At 35.4% G+C, this 19,540-nt stretch overlaps 1 protein-coding gene across 2 annotated transcripts; it reads left to right on the top strand.

The window, feature by feature from the left end:
• The first annotated feature begins 1,104 nt into the window (after positions 1-1,104).
• On the top strand, positions 1,105-18,397 carry LOC105785544 (protein NAP1). Of its 2 annotated transcripts, XM_012611645.2 has the most exons (25): positions 1,108-1,273; positions 1,456-1,554; positions 1,634-2,075; positions 2,166-2,240; positions 2,554-2,634; positions 2,922-3,002; positions 3,172-3,254; positions 3,751-3,835; positions 4,591-4,716; positions 4,881-4,988; positions 5,582-5,626; positions 5,704-5,846; positions 12,078-12,210; positions 12,509-12,619; positions 12,743-12,821; positions 13,288-13,481; positions 14,117-14,262; positions 14,565-14,646; positions 14,729-14,839; positions 15,099-15,224; positions 15,307-15,446; positions 15,529-15,625; positions 15,846-16,837; positions 17,228-17,440; positions 17,654-18,397. In XM_012611645.2, the coding sequence occupies exons 3-25, from the start codon at positions 1,659-1,661 to the stop codon at positions 18,144-18,146; spliced, it is 4,161 nt and encodes a 1,386-aa protein (XP_012467099.1). In that variant the 5' UTR covers positions 1,108-1,273; positions 1,456-1,554; positions 1,634-1,658; the 3' UTR covers positions 18,147-18,397. The 2 variants fall into 2 exon arrangements, with proteins under 2 accessions (XP_012467100.1, XP_012467099.1); XM_012611646.2 differs by lacking the exon at positions 1,456-1,554 and having other exon boundaries at positions 1,105-1,273.
• Positions 18,398-19,540: the final 1,143 nt, after the last annotated feature.

The following is a 19,540-nucleotide window of genomic DNA, read 5'->3' as shown; positions in this document are numbered from 1 at the left end:
TTATATTTTTTAAAAATTTAAAAACACATTTGGTAAAATAAAATTCATTTTCAATAATAAAAATTTTGAAATTTGATACACTATTTTCTTATAATAGAAACATGATAAAGAAAATTAAAAGTTACAAGGTTTATATGGATTCGAACTAGGATAAGATATTTTGATATTTAAAAATTGTTGAGAAAATAAGAATTAATTAAATTTAAAGTTAAAAAATTGTTTTCATTTTTTAAATTTTACAAAAATATTATTAATTTTTATGGCTTTCTAATTTTTGATATTTTAATTTTTTAAAAATATTTTCGAAATTTTTAATCAATGCCTTTTCATTAATATCTTTTATTATCTAAAAGGTAAAATGAAACTAAACTCAACCTAAAATCTTAAAAATAAAAGATAAATAGTCTAAGCAAAGATCGATCCCTAGGGGCTTTGGCATTCGCAAAATTTTGAAAAAGGTTTAATTTCTTCTTTGATTTTTTAAAAATTTTAATTAGATGTCTCGAAAATTTTAGAAATTTTCATTTCTCTTGCAATAAAAAAATTAATTATACCCTTTTGAAAATTCTAGTTACATCTTTTAATTTTTATTTTGAGTTTTTAATAAATTTTATTAAAATTTTAAAAATTTCATTTATCTCATAAAATTTGATTTAAAACCTAATTTTTTTAAATCTTCATTAAACTCTTAAAATTTTATATATTTTACTAAGCTCCCAAAATTTAATCCCAAATCCATCATTTGCATCTAAATTCTAAATTAAAAAAAATACACTTAAAACATATTTTCTCCATGTACGGAATGGATAATTAGGATAAAATGGCGATGGACAAGTATAGAATATGAATACGATAAAAGCAGTTAATTTTACTACATTAATTTAGTTTAGTACTGAATATGTGTATCCGGGCAAGGGCAAACAGAAGACCGCCACGTCACCAGTAACGGAAAATTTCGTCCTTCCAACTATTCCCATGTACGCGCTATTTTCACATTATTATTAAATAAATAAAAACAGCAGAAGAAAAAAAATTGAAAATTTGTGAAATTATCCAGATAATAATTTTTATTTTATTTATAAATAAACCCTCACTTGGTTTGGCCTTGACGATTCCGCTTTATTTTCTTTCAGATCTGGAGTTGATGCTCTAAACGACGAAGAAAGACAACCGAACTTTTTTTTTTTTTTTGGCATTCTCAACGACAAATACTAGTTTCTTGTTTTTCTGTCTCTGTCTGCTTCTTCACAAAATGTGGTGAAGCTGAGCACCGGTAAAATCCTTTCAACTTCCTCACCTTTTTTTAATGTTTTAAGTGTCTAATTTTGGAATATCGAAATATTTTTTCTTTTCTTTTTTGGCTTTTGATTGTTGGATATTTTACTTAATTTTTTTTAACACTGGAATGCTCCACGAAGCTAACATTATTTTGTTGTTATTTTGAATATTTGCAAGTACTACTAGTTCGTTTTTCTTTTCCGAGTTATTGACTGAATTAATTCATTGGATTCTTCGTCTTGGAATTGACTGAACTGAAAAAAAAAGGGGGAAAAAGTAAGAGAAAAGAAACTTTTTACAATGCAGTTTGTGGGACTATATATAATTATGGTCCTAATCGAACTTCCATTTGCAGAAACTTTAAGTGAATTGGTTCATCCATGGCGAAATCGCGGCAACACTATTCTTCTCAAGATTCATCCGTATCTCCTAGGGCTGGGAGATCGAGGGAATGGGAGGGTCCATCAAGGTGGACTGAGTATTTGGGTCTTGACACGACTTCTCCTTTCTCATCTAGAAGCTCTAGGTACATGAATTCTGATGGTCAGGTCCAGAGTTTGGGTGTGGGATCGCACAAGGGCTTGAACATGCAGTGGGTAGCGCAACTGGTTGAAGTTGCAGATGGCCTTATGGCCAAAATGTATAGATTGAACCAAATCCTGGACTACCCGGAACCTATAGGCCATGCATTTTCGGAAGCATTTTGGAAAGCGAGTGTTTTTCCTAACCATCCAAGGATTTGTATCTTTCTCTCAAAAAAGTTCCCTGAGCACTTCAGCAAACTGCAACTTGAGCGTGTAAGATCTGAATTTTTTCATGTTGCTGTAGGCCTTCTTCTACTCGTGAGTATCTGATTGTTCTATTGTCTTTGATAAAAATCGGTGCAGGTTGATAAGGCTGCTCTGGATTCTTTGAGTGGTAATGCAGAAGTTCATTTGCAGAGTTTGGAACCATGGGTTCAGGTGAGTTTAATTGCCCTGCAAAAGTATAAATTATCAAAAGGGGATTTAAGGCCTATCAAAATTTCATTTGCTTCCTAGTTTAAGGCTTTAAATTCTAGGATTTAGTGTCTTTGATGTGTGCTGTACGCATCACAGCATGATTTAAGTTACATAATTCCTTGCAGGCATCTTAGCAGCTATATAGGTTGGATAACATTCTATTTCTTGGTTTTCAAATATACTTTTAGATTTCTTTCTTATGTGTATTTAGTTTATGAAAATTGTCCTTTTTCTTTATCTTTGTAATAGTGATTGATTGTTTTCCATGGATTAGCTACTTCTTGATTTGATGGCATTTCGAGAACAAGCTTTGAGACTCATATTGGACCTTAGCAGTACCGTTATCACCTTATTGGTAAGTGTGAACTCTCTCTTCTATGTTGCAAGTTTTATTTTGCTTTTTAGAAACACCAACTTGATCCACCTGCATTTTGGTGTTTGACTATATGGGAGGTACAAAAGAAATTGATGTGATGCACAAAATGTACCTAAACCAAATAGGTCCTTCTGATAGATTTTTTGGTATATCCTTCTTGATCTGCTTAAAAGAATATTGAAATTTTTGTTGTCTAGGTAATGTTGAATAAAATGGTGACTAGTTTTCTGCAGTATACGTGTTAACTTGTTACAGTCTTTTTGCAGCCTCATCAAAATTCCCTTATACTACATGCGTTTATGGATCTCTTCTGTTCTTTCGTTCGTGTCAACCTTTTTTCTGAGAAGGTAATTCTGCCTTGATTATATTTCCCTGCGTGCATGCATTAGTATGCATGAATTTTCATGTAAAACAGAATCGCTGTTACTTGAGAACTTATATCTGTTTTCTTAAACAATTATTAGTGCGGAAAAAGGTGTTGTCGGTTTGCTTATGTATTTGATGCTTTAATAACAGTTACCGAGGAAAATGATGCTGCAAGTTTATAATCTTTTGCATGCTATGTCAAGAAATGACCGAGATTGTGATTTTTATCATCGGTATGAAGTCACTACCTTTTAATCTTGTAGCTTGCTTCTAAGTATGTTGCAATACACTTTATTCAATTTCTGGCCAGTATATATTTAAATGCTTGAGGAATTTACCTTTGTTTGAGTAAACTTAAAGGGTGTTACTTTTTTCTAGTTTTGATTTTAAAATATATAGTTGTTTTAATCTATTTTGCTGTTGTGATTAGAAGGCTGGAGGTAGAACAAAATTCTGTATAGATGTCGCAAGTGTAAAAACTTACTGAGTTATTATAAAGCCTTAATGTTGGTTAGCTAATTAGTTTGTTTAGCACATAATATTTAATGTGAAGGAAAAACCATCCTCGTTAGGATAAGCCAAATGTCCTCCCCTCTTTTATGCTAAGAAGTCGTACTTATGATATGGTTGACACTGCTTTGACTTGAATCTTCTTTAAAGGCAAATTGTGTTACGATTCTTATTCCTTTATATTTGCAAATTGCAAGTAATGTTGGTACTGAATTTCAGGTTGATTCAATTCATTGACTCTTATGATCCTCCATTGAAAGGATTACAAGAAGACCTCAATTTTGTCAGCCCACGTATTGGAGAGGTCATTTACATGCTTTATCAAATTAACATGTTTTTTATAATGGTCGTTGTTTTCTTTTACATTTATTTTTTATATGCAACAAGATAATCATTTTCTATTATGTTTCTGCTCCATTTGTTGAAGTATATACTTTGTAGTATCCTTGCCTTTTATCCAGAAAATTTCTATTAAGATTTCGAGAATACAATCTACTGGCCTGGTTTTTTAAAAGTAACCCTGCCCATGCAATGAGGACATTTCCCCTTCCCTTGTTGTCATCACCTTTTATGTTGATTTGCCTTTTATCAAATTCTTATCTATTTCTTTCAAATGGTTGATATTCTTTGTCTTTTGGAAATGATGAAAGGTTTAATCAGCAATCTTATGAAAGTTCTGGAAGAAAAAATCAGTTCTCCTTTTAAAAGATTGTGGAGGAGTTCACCATCTTAGTCTTGTGTGCATTATATTTTATGTAAATGTTTGTAACTGCCCTTCTAAGGAACAAAGAAATATTAACACTGCCTGAAATGGTGCTTGCAAGTTGTAGCTAGGAAAAATTTCCTAATACATCATTATCCTTTTATAAAGTTTTATTACATAGGTAACTGCTCATCAATTTGAATGCTTTTGTCCAGCTTTTATGTGGTTTGGTGGTTCTTATCACTTAAATGTTGAAAGATTGTTCGAGAACCTTATCTTTCCAAGAGCTTTAGTTCCCAGAGTTGTATACTTTATGTTGGAGATAGTTGCACTGAATTTTCAATCTGTATGTCCAGGTTTTAGAGGCTGTGGGTCCTATTATTTTCCTATCCACAGACACAAGGAAGCTGCGCAACGAAGGATTTTTAAGTCCATATCATCCTCGGTATCCAGATATTCTTACAAACTCTGCTCATCCAATGGTAAATACTGTTACATGGAAAGATTTTTAGATACTATAAGATGTTTTTTGTACTTGCCAGATCATCTCTTTTCTCTAGTTTTTTGGCAATTTTGAACTTTCTTGTTCCTATCAAATACAATGTTTACTGCTACTGCATTTCCAATAACATTTTCTATACTGCAGAGAGCCCAAGATCTGGCAAATGTTACTGCTTACAGGGAGTGGGTATTACTTGGATATCTAGTTTGTCCTGATGAGCTGCTTCGTGTCACTAGTATTGATATTGCTGTGGTAACTTCGATAATTCTTTTGGCTCATTCTTCTCTTGGTGTGTTAACAATTTGGCAGTTTAGAGCAATACTAATGACCTTCTTTAAGCTCTTTTTCTTTTTATCAATACCAAAAGCTTATAAAAATTGCCTTTATTTACATAAAGGATCAAAAATGGGTTTAGCGAAATAAACTGAACTATTTCCCAAAAATGAGTACCTCAACCTCTTTGATTATTAGTCTATCACCACCTATCTTCAATAAACTAAATAATAGTAGTTTTTTTTACTTGAACACAAGTAGTATGAGGGCAGCCACCTGGGGTTTTGTGGATACCTGTATTATGGCATGCATTTTGGCTGCTAATTTTATTATTATTTTCTGGGTGCATATAAGCAAATAGTTATGGCTATCATTTAGATGACAAGGCTGGATTTAGAGTTGTTGAAATCTTAGTAAACCATTTGCACTTCCTTTGGGCTTTGGATTATTCTGCTGGAAAGTAATTTTTTATTATTGGTTGTAACTTCTTCCTTTTTCTAAGCAACTTTTTTTCATTTCAATATTGTTTGTTCTGTCTTTTTGTTTCCTTATTTTTCCCTAATGGCTTTCAGGTTGTACTGAAGGAAAATTTAGTTCTTACATTATTCAGGGATGAGGTTAGTTTTAATTTCTGACGTTGAAACAAAATTCTTATTTTTAATGGCCTACTACTCTTGTAATTTTGGGCATGCAGTATGTACTATTGCATGAGGATTATCAGTTATATGTTTTGCCTCGGATACTGGAGTCAAAGAAGATGGCAAAATCGGGGCGGACCAAACAAAAAGAAGCAGATTTGGAATATAGTGTGGCCAAACAAGTTGAGAAAATGATAGGGTATGATTAGAGCTTGGACTTGAACTATATTCTCATTTTATTTTTATTAGTTGCAACTATAAATTGCAGATGGGAAACCTTATCATTTTATTGGTCTTCCTTTTTTCCTATCTTTGATATGTTAGTTAAAACAAAGAAATAAGTAAACACACCTACTGAATCTAACCACTATAACTATTACCATTATCACTTTCTTTAGACCACTTCACACTCTGCACGATTCCTCCAAGATGTGAATGTCATCCAACATCGGTTTAAATTTCCAATGTACTGCAATTTGCTTTTTCCAGACGATGCTTCCAATGAATCTATCGTTGGACCTGACGATACACGAGGTAATTCCCATTTGAATGGCCTTTGCTAAGGTAAAATGTAACATCAACAATTTTTAGGCTACTCCATCCTCATGTTGGGAATTTCCATCAAAGAACCCACAAGGATATCAAGGGCCATGAGAGCTTCCTTAAGTGCATTAACGAGAGTAATCTCATTGAAATCCCAACGCATGGAGTGTTCACATGGGCAAATAATAGAAAAGGACCGAACATCATTTGGGAGAAACTTGATTGAGCTTTTTGCAATGCGACATGGCTTGAGAAACACCCGAGCTCATTTGACCAGTCTACCCATTATTGAATCAGATCATGGTATGTTGATTTTGGACTCAAATAAAAAGAACAAGTTTTAAAAGACGTCCTTACTGTTTTGAGGCAATGTGGTTGGTTGAACCACAATGTAAACACATAGAAAAGCAAGCTTGGAATCTCAGGGTGGATGGTACCCATCTTATAGGCTCTTGTCCAAGTTGAAGATAGTAAGGGATAGCCTGAAAAAATGGAATAATAAGGAAAGTTTTGGCAACCTACAAGTTAGAAAACAAATTCTTTTAGAGAAGCTAGCTATTGCCCAAAGTAATATTCAGAATCTTAAATCTCTTGATCAAGAGAGAACTATATGGGCCGATATGGCAAAACATAGTTTTTGGCTACAAAAATCAAGGATGAATTGGATCATCACCGGTGAGAGGAACACCATGTACCTTCATCTTAATGCTAATAAGTGAAGAATTAGGACTATTCACATGTTTAAAGATGAGGAAGGAAATCAATGGGAGAATCAAGAAGACATTGAAAAGTGTTTCAGTGGCTATGTTCAAAGCATTTTCACTAGCCAGAATCTAATACTTTGGATGAAATTGAGAATTTCCTTATTGAGTTGGAGGTGCTAAGAATATCAGAGGATTTAAAACATCTTCTTTCAACACAGCTGGGAGATGGTTGGACCTCTAGTAATTGATTCATGCCTAGACTTCCTTTCCATTGTTAGAATGCTTAAAGAACTGAACTAAACCTTTATTCCCGGTGATACCATAATTTTGTAGTTATATTTGTCTGATTGGCATGTTCTATCCTTTAGTATGCATTCAAGAAAATTTTGTTGAAATTTGAATTTAGGTGCAACTATGAATAAATGGGTCTTGCTATCTACAATTATAGCAGCCATTCGGAATCTGGATGTGAGGGACACAGAAGTTAAGTTCTTAAGAATGTGGTGTAAATATGTACTTGCTTGAAGCTTAAGCTCTTAGGGAAAACAAAAATCAACTTCATGGTAATGCCATGTTTAAAATCACATTGCAAGTTCACACAGTGGCAGTGGAAGAAGAGAAGAAAGGTATCTGTTAAGCCATGTTGTTTTAGGTTGAAATCCATGGTTCTACCTGGTAATTATTGGTGCAATTGTGCAAGTCATTGGACATGATGACATATGAATCGGGAGAGAGAAAATAAAGAAGTATTGAAGACTTGGATATACAGTGATATAAGGAGTTATAACAATTATATTATAGTTTTTGTCCCAGCTGCCAAATCCACAGATTCAGAAGGAGCCTCTCCACCTTTGAAAGATAGTGTTAGAAATAGGCTTTTTCTATTATATTTTCTCACAAGGAATTGCACTAATATTTATATACATAGTAAGCCTAACTTAGGAAACTTTAGGAAACTTTAGGAAACAGACTAATTCTAGGGATATTGTCCCTTAAAAATAGCCTTAAAGTTAGAGATAGCAATTAATAAAATATTTATAGAATCCTATTTGATACACTCAGGATTCCTTATTAGGAAACTGTAATCTAACACTCCCCCTCAAGCTGGGAAGTGGATATCATCCATTCTCAGCTTGCTTACTAGTTTCTGAAAGATATTTCCAAATAATCCTTTGGTAAGTATGTGTGCCAGTTAACCATCAGCGGACACAAATGGAGTGCAAATTAAGCCACTGTCAAGTTTCTCCTTTATAAAATGTTTGTCAACCTCAACGTGCTTCGTACGATCATGTTGAACTGGATTATGTGCAATATTGATGGCAGACTTATTATCACGATACAACTTCATTGGACATTCCTACTTGATTTTCAAATCTTTCAAAATAATTTTCACAAATTCCAAGAGCCATCGCCCTAAATTCAGCTTCTGCACTAGATCTAGCCACAACATTCTGTTTTTTACTTCTCCAAGTCACAAGGTTGCCTCCTAGAAAAGTGCGATAGCCCGAGGTTGATCTTCTATCAACCATAGACCCTGCTTAATCTACATCAGTATAGGCTTCAAGTGTTAAATTCTCTCATTTCTTAAATAGGATTCTTTTGCCTGAAGTGTCTTTTAAGTACTGTAGAATCTGATACACAGCTCAAAGATGTGATTCTTTGGGGTTGTGCATGAACTGACTTACAACACCAACTGCATAGGCAATATCTGATCTAGTATGTGACAAGTAAATGAGCTTCCCCACAAGTCTTTGATATGAACCTTTATCAACTGCTGCATCTTCTAGTGTATCTCCAAGTCTGTGGTTCACCTCTATGGGTGTCTCTGCTGGTTTACATCCCAACTTGTCCGTCTGTCAACAAATCAATTATGTATTTTTGCTGAGATATGAAGATTCCTTCCCGAGAGAGTGCCACTTCAATACCAAGGAAATATTTTAACTTACCAAGCTCTTTGACTTCAAATTCTTTTACTAGGCATTTCTTTAAATTTTCCATTCCTTCCAGATCATCACTAGTCACTATAATGACATCTACATAGACTAATAAAGAGGTCATTCCCCCTTAAGATGAGTGCTTTACAAACAGAGTGTGATCTCTTTGACTCTGTTTATACCCCAACTTGAGCATTACTTTGGTAAATCTTCCAAACCAAACTCTTGGGGACTGTTTTAGTCCGTACAAAGCCTTTTTAGTCTGCAAACTACTTGTCTTGTATTTGGACCGAATCCTGGTGGAACATCCATATAGACTTTCTCCTCAAGATCACCATGTAAAAAGGCGTTTTTGAAGTCAAATTGCTATAATTTCCAGCCTCGATTGGCAGCGAGTGACAACAGCACTCTCACAGTGTTGATCTTTGCAACAGGGGAAAATGTCTCAAGGTAGTCTATTCCATACATTTGAGTGTACCCTTTAGCAACCAATCTTGCTTTGTACCTTTTCAAAGAACCATCTTACTTATATTTCATTGTGCACACCCAACGACATCCAACTGGTTTCTTTCTTTTCGGTAATTTTACCAAATCCCATGTCTTATTTTTTTCAAGGGCTTCCATTTCAATCTTCATGGCATTTTTCCAATTCTCATCATCTAATGCCTCGGATACAGTTTTGGGAATGGAGATAGAATTTAGGCTAGTAAGAAAGGCTTTGTGGTTATGGGATAAATTTTTGTAAGACATGAATAAGTACAAGGGATGTTTTGTACAGGCTCTAGTTCCTTTTCTAATAGCAATGGGAAAATTTCAGTAGTATTCATAATAGGTTCAGTAATTACCTCGGGTTGTAGAGTAGCAGGTTGTATATCCGAAGAAGATGATTGAACTTGCACCGGTGCCTTCTTCCTTGAGTAAACCAAGAAGGATTTAGTAGTGTCCTGAATCCCTTTTGTGATTCGTGTATTAGGCTTTATTTCGGGTTGCATAGGTTCAAGTTGGGCAGGCTGGTTGGTAGGCAATGACTGAGTGTTTGGCTGCTGGACAGGAGCTAGAAAATCAAGAATGTTTGGCTGCTGGACAGGAGCTGAAAAATCAAGAAGAAAGAATTCTCCGTCCTTATCTTCTGTGAATAAGCTCTCCCCCTGAAGATAAGGACGAGTAAAGAAATTCTCTTGTTCTGCAAAAGTAACATTCACTGAAACATAAAATTTTTTGGTGGCTGGATGATAGCATTTGTACCCTTGTTGTGTGGAAGAATAACCGAGAAAGACACATTTGACAGCTCGTGGATCGCGTTTTCCCCTAATTTGAGAATGTACATGTACAAAGGCAACACATCCAAATATTTTGGGAGTAAGGTTTGAGGTATTGAAATTAGGAAAGAATTTTGCTAGAACTTGCATAGGACTTTGAGAGATAAGGACTTTTGTAGGCAATCTATTTATCATACGAGTAGCAGTTAAAACAGCCTCCCCCAGTATTGTTTAGGGACATTTTTTTGAAACAAGAGAGCTCTGGTAATAGTTAAAATGTGACCATTCTTTCTTTCGGCAACACCATTTTGTTGGGGTGTGCTAATACAAGATGACTCATGTATAATTCCTTTTTCTTGAAAATATGGGGAGGGAAATTGATTGAAATAGTCCTTGGCATTGTCTGACCTAAACCTTTTTATTTCAGCTCCAAATTGTGTCTTGATCATGTTGTAAAAGGTTGGAAAGACAGACCTTACATCAGATTTCTATTTTAAAGGATACAAACTACCGAGCCCCAGAGATGTTTGAAATAGTGGATGGTTCCCAAATATCACTATGAATAAGAGTAAAAGGAGCGGATGTTCTTTTATTGCTTACCAAAAAAGAAGTACGTTTATGTTTGGCAAGTTCACAGACATCACAATAGAATTTTTCAACAATTATCCCTTTGAACAATGAAGGAAACATAATTTTAAGGACTTTAAATGATGGATGACCAAGGCGGAGGTGATAGAGCCAAATTTGGTCTTTATTAGTTTTAACAGATTTGAATATGAAAGGTAATGGTGAGGAATTTGGAGCACTAACTTCTCCACTGGATTCTTGAAGATAGTATAGGCCATTTACTTCCTTAACATGTCCAATCATCCTCCTCGTATTCTGTTCCTGAAAAAAACATCGATTGGGATAAAAACCCACACTACAGTTAGAGTCTTTGATAATTTTTTGGATGGAGAGAAGATTGGTAAATAGTTTTGGAACGTGAAGGACATTTTTAAGAGTAAGAGTCTTATTTATAACAATATCACCCTGACCAGCCACTGTGATCACAGAACCATTAGCTACTGTTATCTTTCTATTACTAGGACAAGGTGTTTATGAAACAAATTTTTGTGAAGAGTGGGTCATGTGGTCTGTAGCTCCTAAGTCAAGGACCCAAGACCTGTTGGTGACTGTATCCAAGACTTTAGAATCTTGAGAAGAGGATATACCTGAAAAAGCCAAACTACAAGTACCTGTTGAAGAAAATTTTTCCAATGATCCTAGCAAATTCTTCCAATTTAACCTGTAGGCTACTTGGATGTTCTACAACTCACTTGTTGGGTTAGAGTTGTTCATAGAGACTTCTGAAATATCCCCATTGGTATTGGTTTGGACAATTTCAGACATATTTCTTTTGAACAAAATACACAGGCTTGAGGGTTGAGCGGGAGTAAAAAAAATGCCAGACAAGAGAAAAAATTCCCAGAAATCGGGCTAATCTGATACCATGTTAGAAATAGGTTTTTTTCTATTATATTTTCTCACAAGGAATTACACTAATATTTATATACATAGTGAGTCTAACTTAGGAAACTCTATACTGGGAAATAGACTAATTCTAGGGATGTTGTCCTTTAAAAACAGCCTTAAAGTTAGTGATAGCAATTAATAAAATATTTACAGAATCCTATCTGATACACTCAAGATTCCTTATCGGGAAATTGTAATCTGACAGATAGTAATCAACCCGGATCCGCCTGGAGCCCTGGGCTATATGTATATAGATGTGTTTTTGTGTGTGTTCATTAAGAAGACTGTGAATTGTGAGAACAAAGCAATTCTAAGAATTTCAAGACATGAAAACTTTCAGTTCTTTGTCTTTATGCATTTAATAAATATTTTAGAATATTACCATAGTTTTTTAAAGCTGTTGTTTCCTGTTTTTTCTGGTATAGATGTCATATTCAGCTTTAATATTCAATGGTAAATTTGTTTATGGTTTCAGTGAAGTACATGAGCAAGCATTGATATCATGTGATGCTATACACCATGAGAGGAGAATACTACTAAAGCAAGAAATTGGTAGGATGGTTCTGTTTTTCACCGATCAACCCAGTTTATTGGCTCCAAACATTCAGGTATGATTGGTAACATACTCTTTTAAGAAATCCTTCCTACATACAGTTTCTCCTACTTTGCTTCATTCCTTCTAAATCATCCTTCATTTGTGCGTACTTGAATTTTTCTCCTTTCAACTGAATTCTCACAACTATCAGTGGGGCAACATGCCCTGTAACTTTTATTGCTATTGTTTTAATTTATTTAACTCACGAAGAGGATATTACTCACAACGATCTTAACTTTATTGGCCTAAAACTAACAAATTACTCGATTCATTTTCTTGCTGTTGTCTAATAATTTTCTGCTTCATCACAGATGGTTTTTTCTGCCCTGGCATTGGCTCAGTGTGAGGTTATCTGGTTTTTTCAACATGTAGGAATTGCATCATCAAAATCAAAAGTTGCTCGCATGGTGCCGGTTGACATAGTAAGCAAAGTTTTTGGTCTTCGTATCACTAAACCTTTTCCTTGAAGATATTTCAGCATTCTTGTTTATCTTTTTGATCAACGTAATCTGGTGCTTAACTTGGACAGAATGATTTTGTTGCAGGATCCAAATGATCCAACTATTGGGTTTTTGTTAGATGGAATGGACCATTTATGCTGTCTAGTGCGCAAGTATATTGCAGGTAGCCTCTTTGTAGATGTAACAAATTATTTGATAAAGGCGATTAAATGTAGTTTACTTTTCATCTAGAAGATGTTACAGATAGACAACTATTAACTGGTCTCTGAGTTTATGTCGATATAAATGTGTAACTTTCAAGGTGCTGGCATTTCTTGTGTCAAAGGCAGAATCATATATCCATCAAGGATCCATCAAGGAGGCTAACTGTTGCTAAAAGGTTCTAGTGTAAAAAACTAAGCAAAAATCTAAGCCAAAGGTCTACTCCCTTTACTGGGGTAAAATCTGTACAGTCTGTAAACGCTCATGCAATGGCTAATGATGCAGTTAAACATACATCTCTATTTCAGTCACTGTTACAATATTAGCCACATGATTTTGAGTGCTTATATTACACTATGGTGATCTATTACTGAAAGAACTTCTTGATATGTGAACAGTACTTAAAGATTTTACATCTTTCAATGCAGCAATTCGAGGTTATGCATTATCTTATCTCTCTTCATGTGCTGGTAGAATCCGGTTTTTGCTGGGAACTCCTGGAATGGTGGCTCTTGATCTTGATGCAACCTTAAAAACACTCTTTCAGCAGATTATCAATCACCTTGAAAATATACCCAAGCCACAGGGTGAAAATATTTCTGCAATCACATGTGATCTGTCTGTAAGAAACCTATAAAACCATTTTCCCTTTCAAATACAGAGCCATAAATCTATACTAAATGAAAATAGGAATGGGTTTGGTATAATATCTACTTCCTGTGAATCTGGTTATAGCTAATGCGGTCTCTTTTGTTGCATAGCCTTTTGGTCATAGTTAATGATATATGAAGCCAGAAGGAATAGTTTATATGTATGCAATCAACGTATATTTATATTATATATACACATACAGACACGAATAATATGCATGTAAATAGATGTATGTTTGCATTATGGTTTTACTGCGTTAATGTTGCCAAGTTTTACAAAATATGTTCTCTTATGTACAGGTTCCTCTCTGGTTGTGAGGAATCTTGGATATTGAGCTTTTTCTGTCACATAAATAGCTTTGATATACATGTGCTTGAGTACTTTTCATCCTTTTTTTATTAAAGTTGTCTTTCAATCATTATTTATGCTGCTGTTATCACTCTGCCATTGACAAAATGCATCTAGAAGTAGTTTGTTTATTTATCTATTTTTGGTATAATGATGAGTCGAACCTAGGCTATTCTTAGGGAAAGTGAATGTGGGGTTTGAAGTAGCTCGTTTATTATTTGTTTGCCTAATCTAAAATCATTTGTCATTCTTAACCAGGGCTTCCGTAAAGATTGGTTGTCTATATTGATGATTGTTACATCTGCTCGATCATCTATAAACATAAGACATCTGGAGAAGGCTACTGTCTCCACTGGAAAAGAGGGGTTACTATCAGAAGGAAATGCAGCATACAATTGGTCTAGGTGGGCTGACTTTGATTCACTTGATTTTTGAGGCTTAGCTTATATTTGATAGCTCAACCAAGTACATTAACTGCAATATGTTGTGATATAAGCAAGTAAACATTCATTTCATTTCTTGAGAACAATTTGACTTTGGAAAGTGGAATTGTGCATGTCCTGTTTATAAGCTATTATTCATATTTTTCTTTCAGAATTGAATACCTATCAATCTATTATATATAACACCTGATAAACAAATTCATAGAGTTGTATTTTATTGTGTAAAACCTAGTGATCGTATATATGAATCTGTTTCAATGCAGATGCGTTGATGAACTAGAGTCCCAATTATCAAAGCATGGTAGTCTCAGAAAGCTATACTTCTATCACCAACACCTTACAGCAGTATGCTTTGATACTCTTATCATGTTCTTTATTTTGAAATACCCTGCATGCAGTACTGACTTCTGTATACCTGTTGTAATAGGTCTTTAGAAACACTATGTTTGGACCAGAGGGGCGTCCACAGCATTGCTGTGCATGGCTTGGTGTTGCTAGTAGTTTTCCAGAGTGTGCATCTCCAATTGTTCCAGAGGAGGTAATGACATGCTTTATGCTTACACCCGCAGCGTGGAATACCCCCACATTGCATAGTCTTTATCAGCTATTGTTCTAGTGGTTAAATAAACTCTACATGTTGGTGTACTTATCATTCTGATAAGTTATGACTTACTACCCCCATCTTGTTTGGAGTAGTAATGCTTAATCTCTAGATTCAGCCTTTTTTCCCCCCTCATTAGAAGGAAATGTTAAAGTTGGGAAGTTGATGGCTGCTTTGTATTTACCATAATTATCAGGTGACAAAAATTGGACGAGATGCAGTCCTATATGTTGAGTCTCTCATTGAATCAATTATGGGAGGATTGGAAGGTCTAATTAACATCCTTGATTCTGAAGGTGGATTTGGGGCTTTGGAGATGCAGGTTGCTGTTTAATTCTTGTTCCAATGTAAATTAATTGAAAATGATTAACAGTTTGGAAACCTAACTTTTCAAGTAATCTCAGCTTCTTCCAGAGCAAGCAGCATTTTATTTGAATAATGCATCTAGAGTCTCAATTCCTTCAGCAAAATCACCAAAAGGAGCAGTTGCTTATCCTTTGCCAGGCCATGAGAGTTATCCAGAGAATAACAATTCAATCAAAATGTAAGGCGCTTGCCTTTTATTTCCTTTGCCGTGATCATCTAAACCAATAAGCTGAAAGTCTCATAACTTCTGTTTGTACTAGGTTGGAGGCTGCAATGCAGAGGCTCACAAATTTGTGTTCAGTTTTGAATGATATGGAGCCGATATGCGTTCTGAACCATGTCTTTGTTTTGAGGGAGGTGAGTCATGCTGAATCTGCCAAAGGCCCTTTACTTAGATGTGAGCCTGTTTTATTGATTTCCTGGATTAGGTTCCTATTGATATGTTCCAAGTTGGCTATTTATATCCTGTAAATTTGTGTTTAACATACTAGATGATGTTTCCACTGAGGTCAAATATTCCCAGCAGGCCATTAGGTATTCATGTTTTTTAATTATAATATTCTCATTATACGTGCAGTACATGAGAGAATGCATCCTTGGGAACTTCAGAAGGAGATTACTTTCAGTGCTGAAAACTGATAATGATCTTCAAAGGCCATCTATCCTAGAATCACTGATCCGCAGACACATGAATATAATCCATCTAGCAGAACAGCATATTAGCATGGATCTAACACAAGGAATCCGAGAGGTCTTACTCTTGGAGACCTTCTCTGGACCAGTGTCTTCCCTGCATTTATTTGACAGACCAGCAGAGCAACATACTGGATCAGCCACTGAAGTTGTCTGCAACTGGTACATAGAAAACATTGTGAAGGATATGTCCGGTGCTGGAATTCTCTTTACTCCCATGCACAAATGCTTCAAAAGCACAAGGCCAGTTGGTGGATATTTTGCGGAGTCAGTCACTGATCTTGGAGAATTGCAGGCATTTGTTCGTATTTTTGGCGGTTATGGAGTTGACAGACTAGATACAATGATGAAAGAACACACTGCTGCCCTATTGAATTGTATAGACACATCATTACGGTCAAATCGTGAGTTGTTAGAAGCAGTTGCTGGCAGCATGCATTCTGGTGACAGAATAGAAAGAGAAGCTTGTTTGAAGCAAATTGTGGATTTGGACACAATAATTGGTTTTTGTATCGAGGCAGGACAGGCTTTGGCTTTTGATAAACTTTTGGCTGAAGCTGCTGGAGCGGTGCTTGAAGAAGGTGCACCCTTAATCTATTCATTGCTTGCAGGGGTAGTTAAGCACATACCTGAAGAAATACCTGAAAAGAGGGAAATACGAAGAATGAGAGGGGTTGCAAACGGTGTTGCTCTTGCCGGTGATCATGACTCAGAGTGGGTTAGATCTATATTGGAAGAAGTTGGAGGTGCTAATGACGGGTCCTGGAGCTTGTTGCCTTATCTATTTGCCACTTTCATGACGTCAAATATCTGGAACACGACTGGCTTCAATGTTGACACAGGGGGTTTCAACAACAATATTCATTGTTTGGCAAGGTGGGTGTCCTGTCTGGTTTTCTTTTCTTAGGAAAAAAGAAGTGTTGACTATGAGTTCTAGAGACCAAGGGGACATTACAAACTGAATGCCTTGTAGATGGCATGTCTAACCATACAAATATGACTGGTTAGTTTGTCATTTAATATTTCGAAGCCTCTCTTAGAATTTTAAAGTGAGAGGATTGAGGAGCCTCATTTATTTTGCATGCAATTCATCCTGACCTGTATACCAGCTTTGAAGTTGTTTTTGTCAAAATTGTGGCTTCTTGATGAAGTAATTGAGGAGACAACTTTTCTACTTTCTAGTACACACTATCCTTACTGCTCAAGCTTTGCTTGTGTGTTGTAAAAGTAGGGGATTGTGCTAATTATCCTGCTTTAACCTGGCAGGTGTATTAATGCTGTTATAGCTGGAAGTGAATATGTTAGATTGGCACGGGAACATCACCAGAGACAGTTGCTTTCAAACGGTCATGTTGGTAATGCTGACAGTTTGGACCCTGATATGCGTGTGTCAGCAGAAGCTAGTATAAAATCTGCAATGCAGCTGTTTATTAAATTCTCGGCAGGAATTGTACTAGATTCACTCCATGAATCTAACAGGTAAAGATATTGACGTTCTGTTTATTCTATAAAATTTTACAAGCTATATTACGCGTGGGGCTCATAATAAAACTCACGAGAAGTCAAAATTGACCTCTTATCAGTACGTGTATCTTGTTATTATAATACTAATTCAAAGTGCTGATGGTCATTTGTACCCCCAAAAAAAAAGTGTTGAGGGTTATCCTTTTTACTTTTCTGAAATATTTGCAGATCTCATCTCGTTGCCAAGCTTGTATTTCTGGACCAACTCTGTGACATTTCACTATACCTTCCAAGAAGCTCTCTTGAGGCCCATGTTCCTTATGCTATTCTCCGTTCAATATATAGCCAGTACTACGCGAACTCTCCTTTGATGCCAATGGCATTATTAAGTGCTTCACCACGCCATTCACCTGCTGTATCATTGGCCCATGCGTCCCCTATAATGAGGCAACCCCGTGGAGATTCGACTCCACAGTACAGTGCTAATGATTCAGGTTATTTTAAGGGTTCATCATCACACAGCCAAGAGCAGCTTTATGATGCTGAAAGTGCAAATCTACGAGGCGTTGAAAACAAACATAGAAATGTTCGCCGCTCCGGGCCTCTGGATTACAGTTCAAGCCGTAAAGTCAAGTATGAAGGATCTTCATCAGGAGGTACAGGTCCCAGTCCGCTGCCAAGGTTTGCAGTATCGAGGTCTGGTCCCATATCATACAAGTAGGATGAATTGATGGTCCACTTCAACAAGGAATATTACTTTACTAAATTATTCATATTCTTCTGCTCAATGATAATGTTTCAATTATTAGGTTATATATAATATAAGGTTTAGGATTTAGCTGATACAAATTTTGCCAAAAAATGTATATGTGAATTTACTTTACTGCTTTTTTTTAAAAGATTTACTGCTTTTATTTAAACTGCACTCTTTTCTTTTACTGTAAATTAAAGAAATTTTACCTGATTCTCTTATTTACGTTTATGTTATTTGGGTTTTTTTTTTTGAATATAATATGGCTGGGCTATTATTCAGTGCAAAAATAAACACCTCTTTCCCCGTGCACAAGCTCATAGGGAAGTGAGATCAACAAATAGAGTAATAAAACACTGAGAATAATAAATGAACCCAATAACCCAAAAGCCAAAGATCCCAGAAAACAAAACCCACTTCCCTTTCTTTCTTTTCATGAGACGATTCATTTTTACCTCAGTGATATTTGAGGTTTTTATTTGTTAATTTTAATTCCTTTTTTTGAAGGAATGTCTAATACGTACTTAAGCATCGATAAAAAGGCATATTGTTTCAAATATAAGAAAAATTGTTTTATTTTTGTTTTTCATATTTGACTATCAAAATATTCAGTAATAACCCATAAATCATTGCTCGTTAACAGATTTTACAAAAAAGCAAAATGTATGTGAATTTAGTTAACGTTTTTCATATTTGATGGAAACTAAGGCGGAAGGACTTGAGACGAGATTGGGATACAAGGAGGGCTGGCAGGATGAACTTGAATATTCAAGTGGTGGATTGTCTGTGTTGGAGATCAACCCGTATAAACAACGAAATAGAAAAAGTAGAGAGACCGAATACAAATTTTGCGTGAAAAACATTTAACTAAAAGGATAAAAAACCACAGGCAAAGGAGACTTCACTAATGAGAGAGAAATCTAAAAAGTACAAGATGGAGATAATAAAAATAAACCCTAAACCCCGAATACAAAGCCCTCCAACTAAAACACAAAATTCTCTTAAAGCTCTGTTAAAGCTATTTCTTAATTGTGTTATGTTGTATTTTTCATCAACTTTTCTAGTTATTAAGGTCCTTTTATAGGCTAAATTTGGAGGTCAAATATGACTAAAACGTCATGAATAAATCAGAGTTCGATTAGGGAAAAGATAATCAGAGTTTAACTAGGAGAAAAAGCCCAGTTAAGTAGGGAACATGTCGCCACATCGTGACGTCGTCCATCGCGTGGTCGTGATGTCGTGTGTCGCATCATAGGGATGTCGACTCTTCCTTCTAGGGATATTGACCTTGTTTTGTCCAAAATACGAGACACACTCCAAAAATTTCCACCTTGACTCGCATTTCCTAACGCCTTATTTGCCGA

This window comes from Gossypium raimondii, chromosome 1 (genome assembly GCF_025698545.1).
Source record: "Gossypium raimondii isolate GPD5lz chromosome 1, ASM2569854v1, whole genome shotgun sequence".
Classification (NCBI taxonomy): Eukaryota; Viridiplantae; Streptophyta; class Magnoliopsida; order Malvales; family Malvaceae; genus Gossypium; species Gossypium raimondii.
This window is presented reverse-complemented; position numbering and strand designations above follow the sequence as displayed.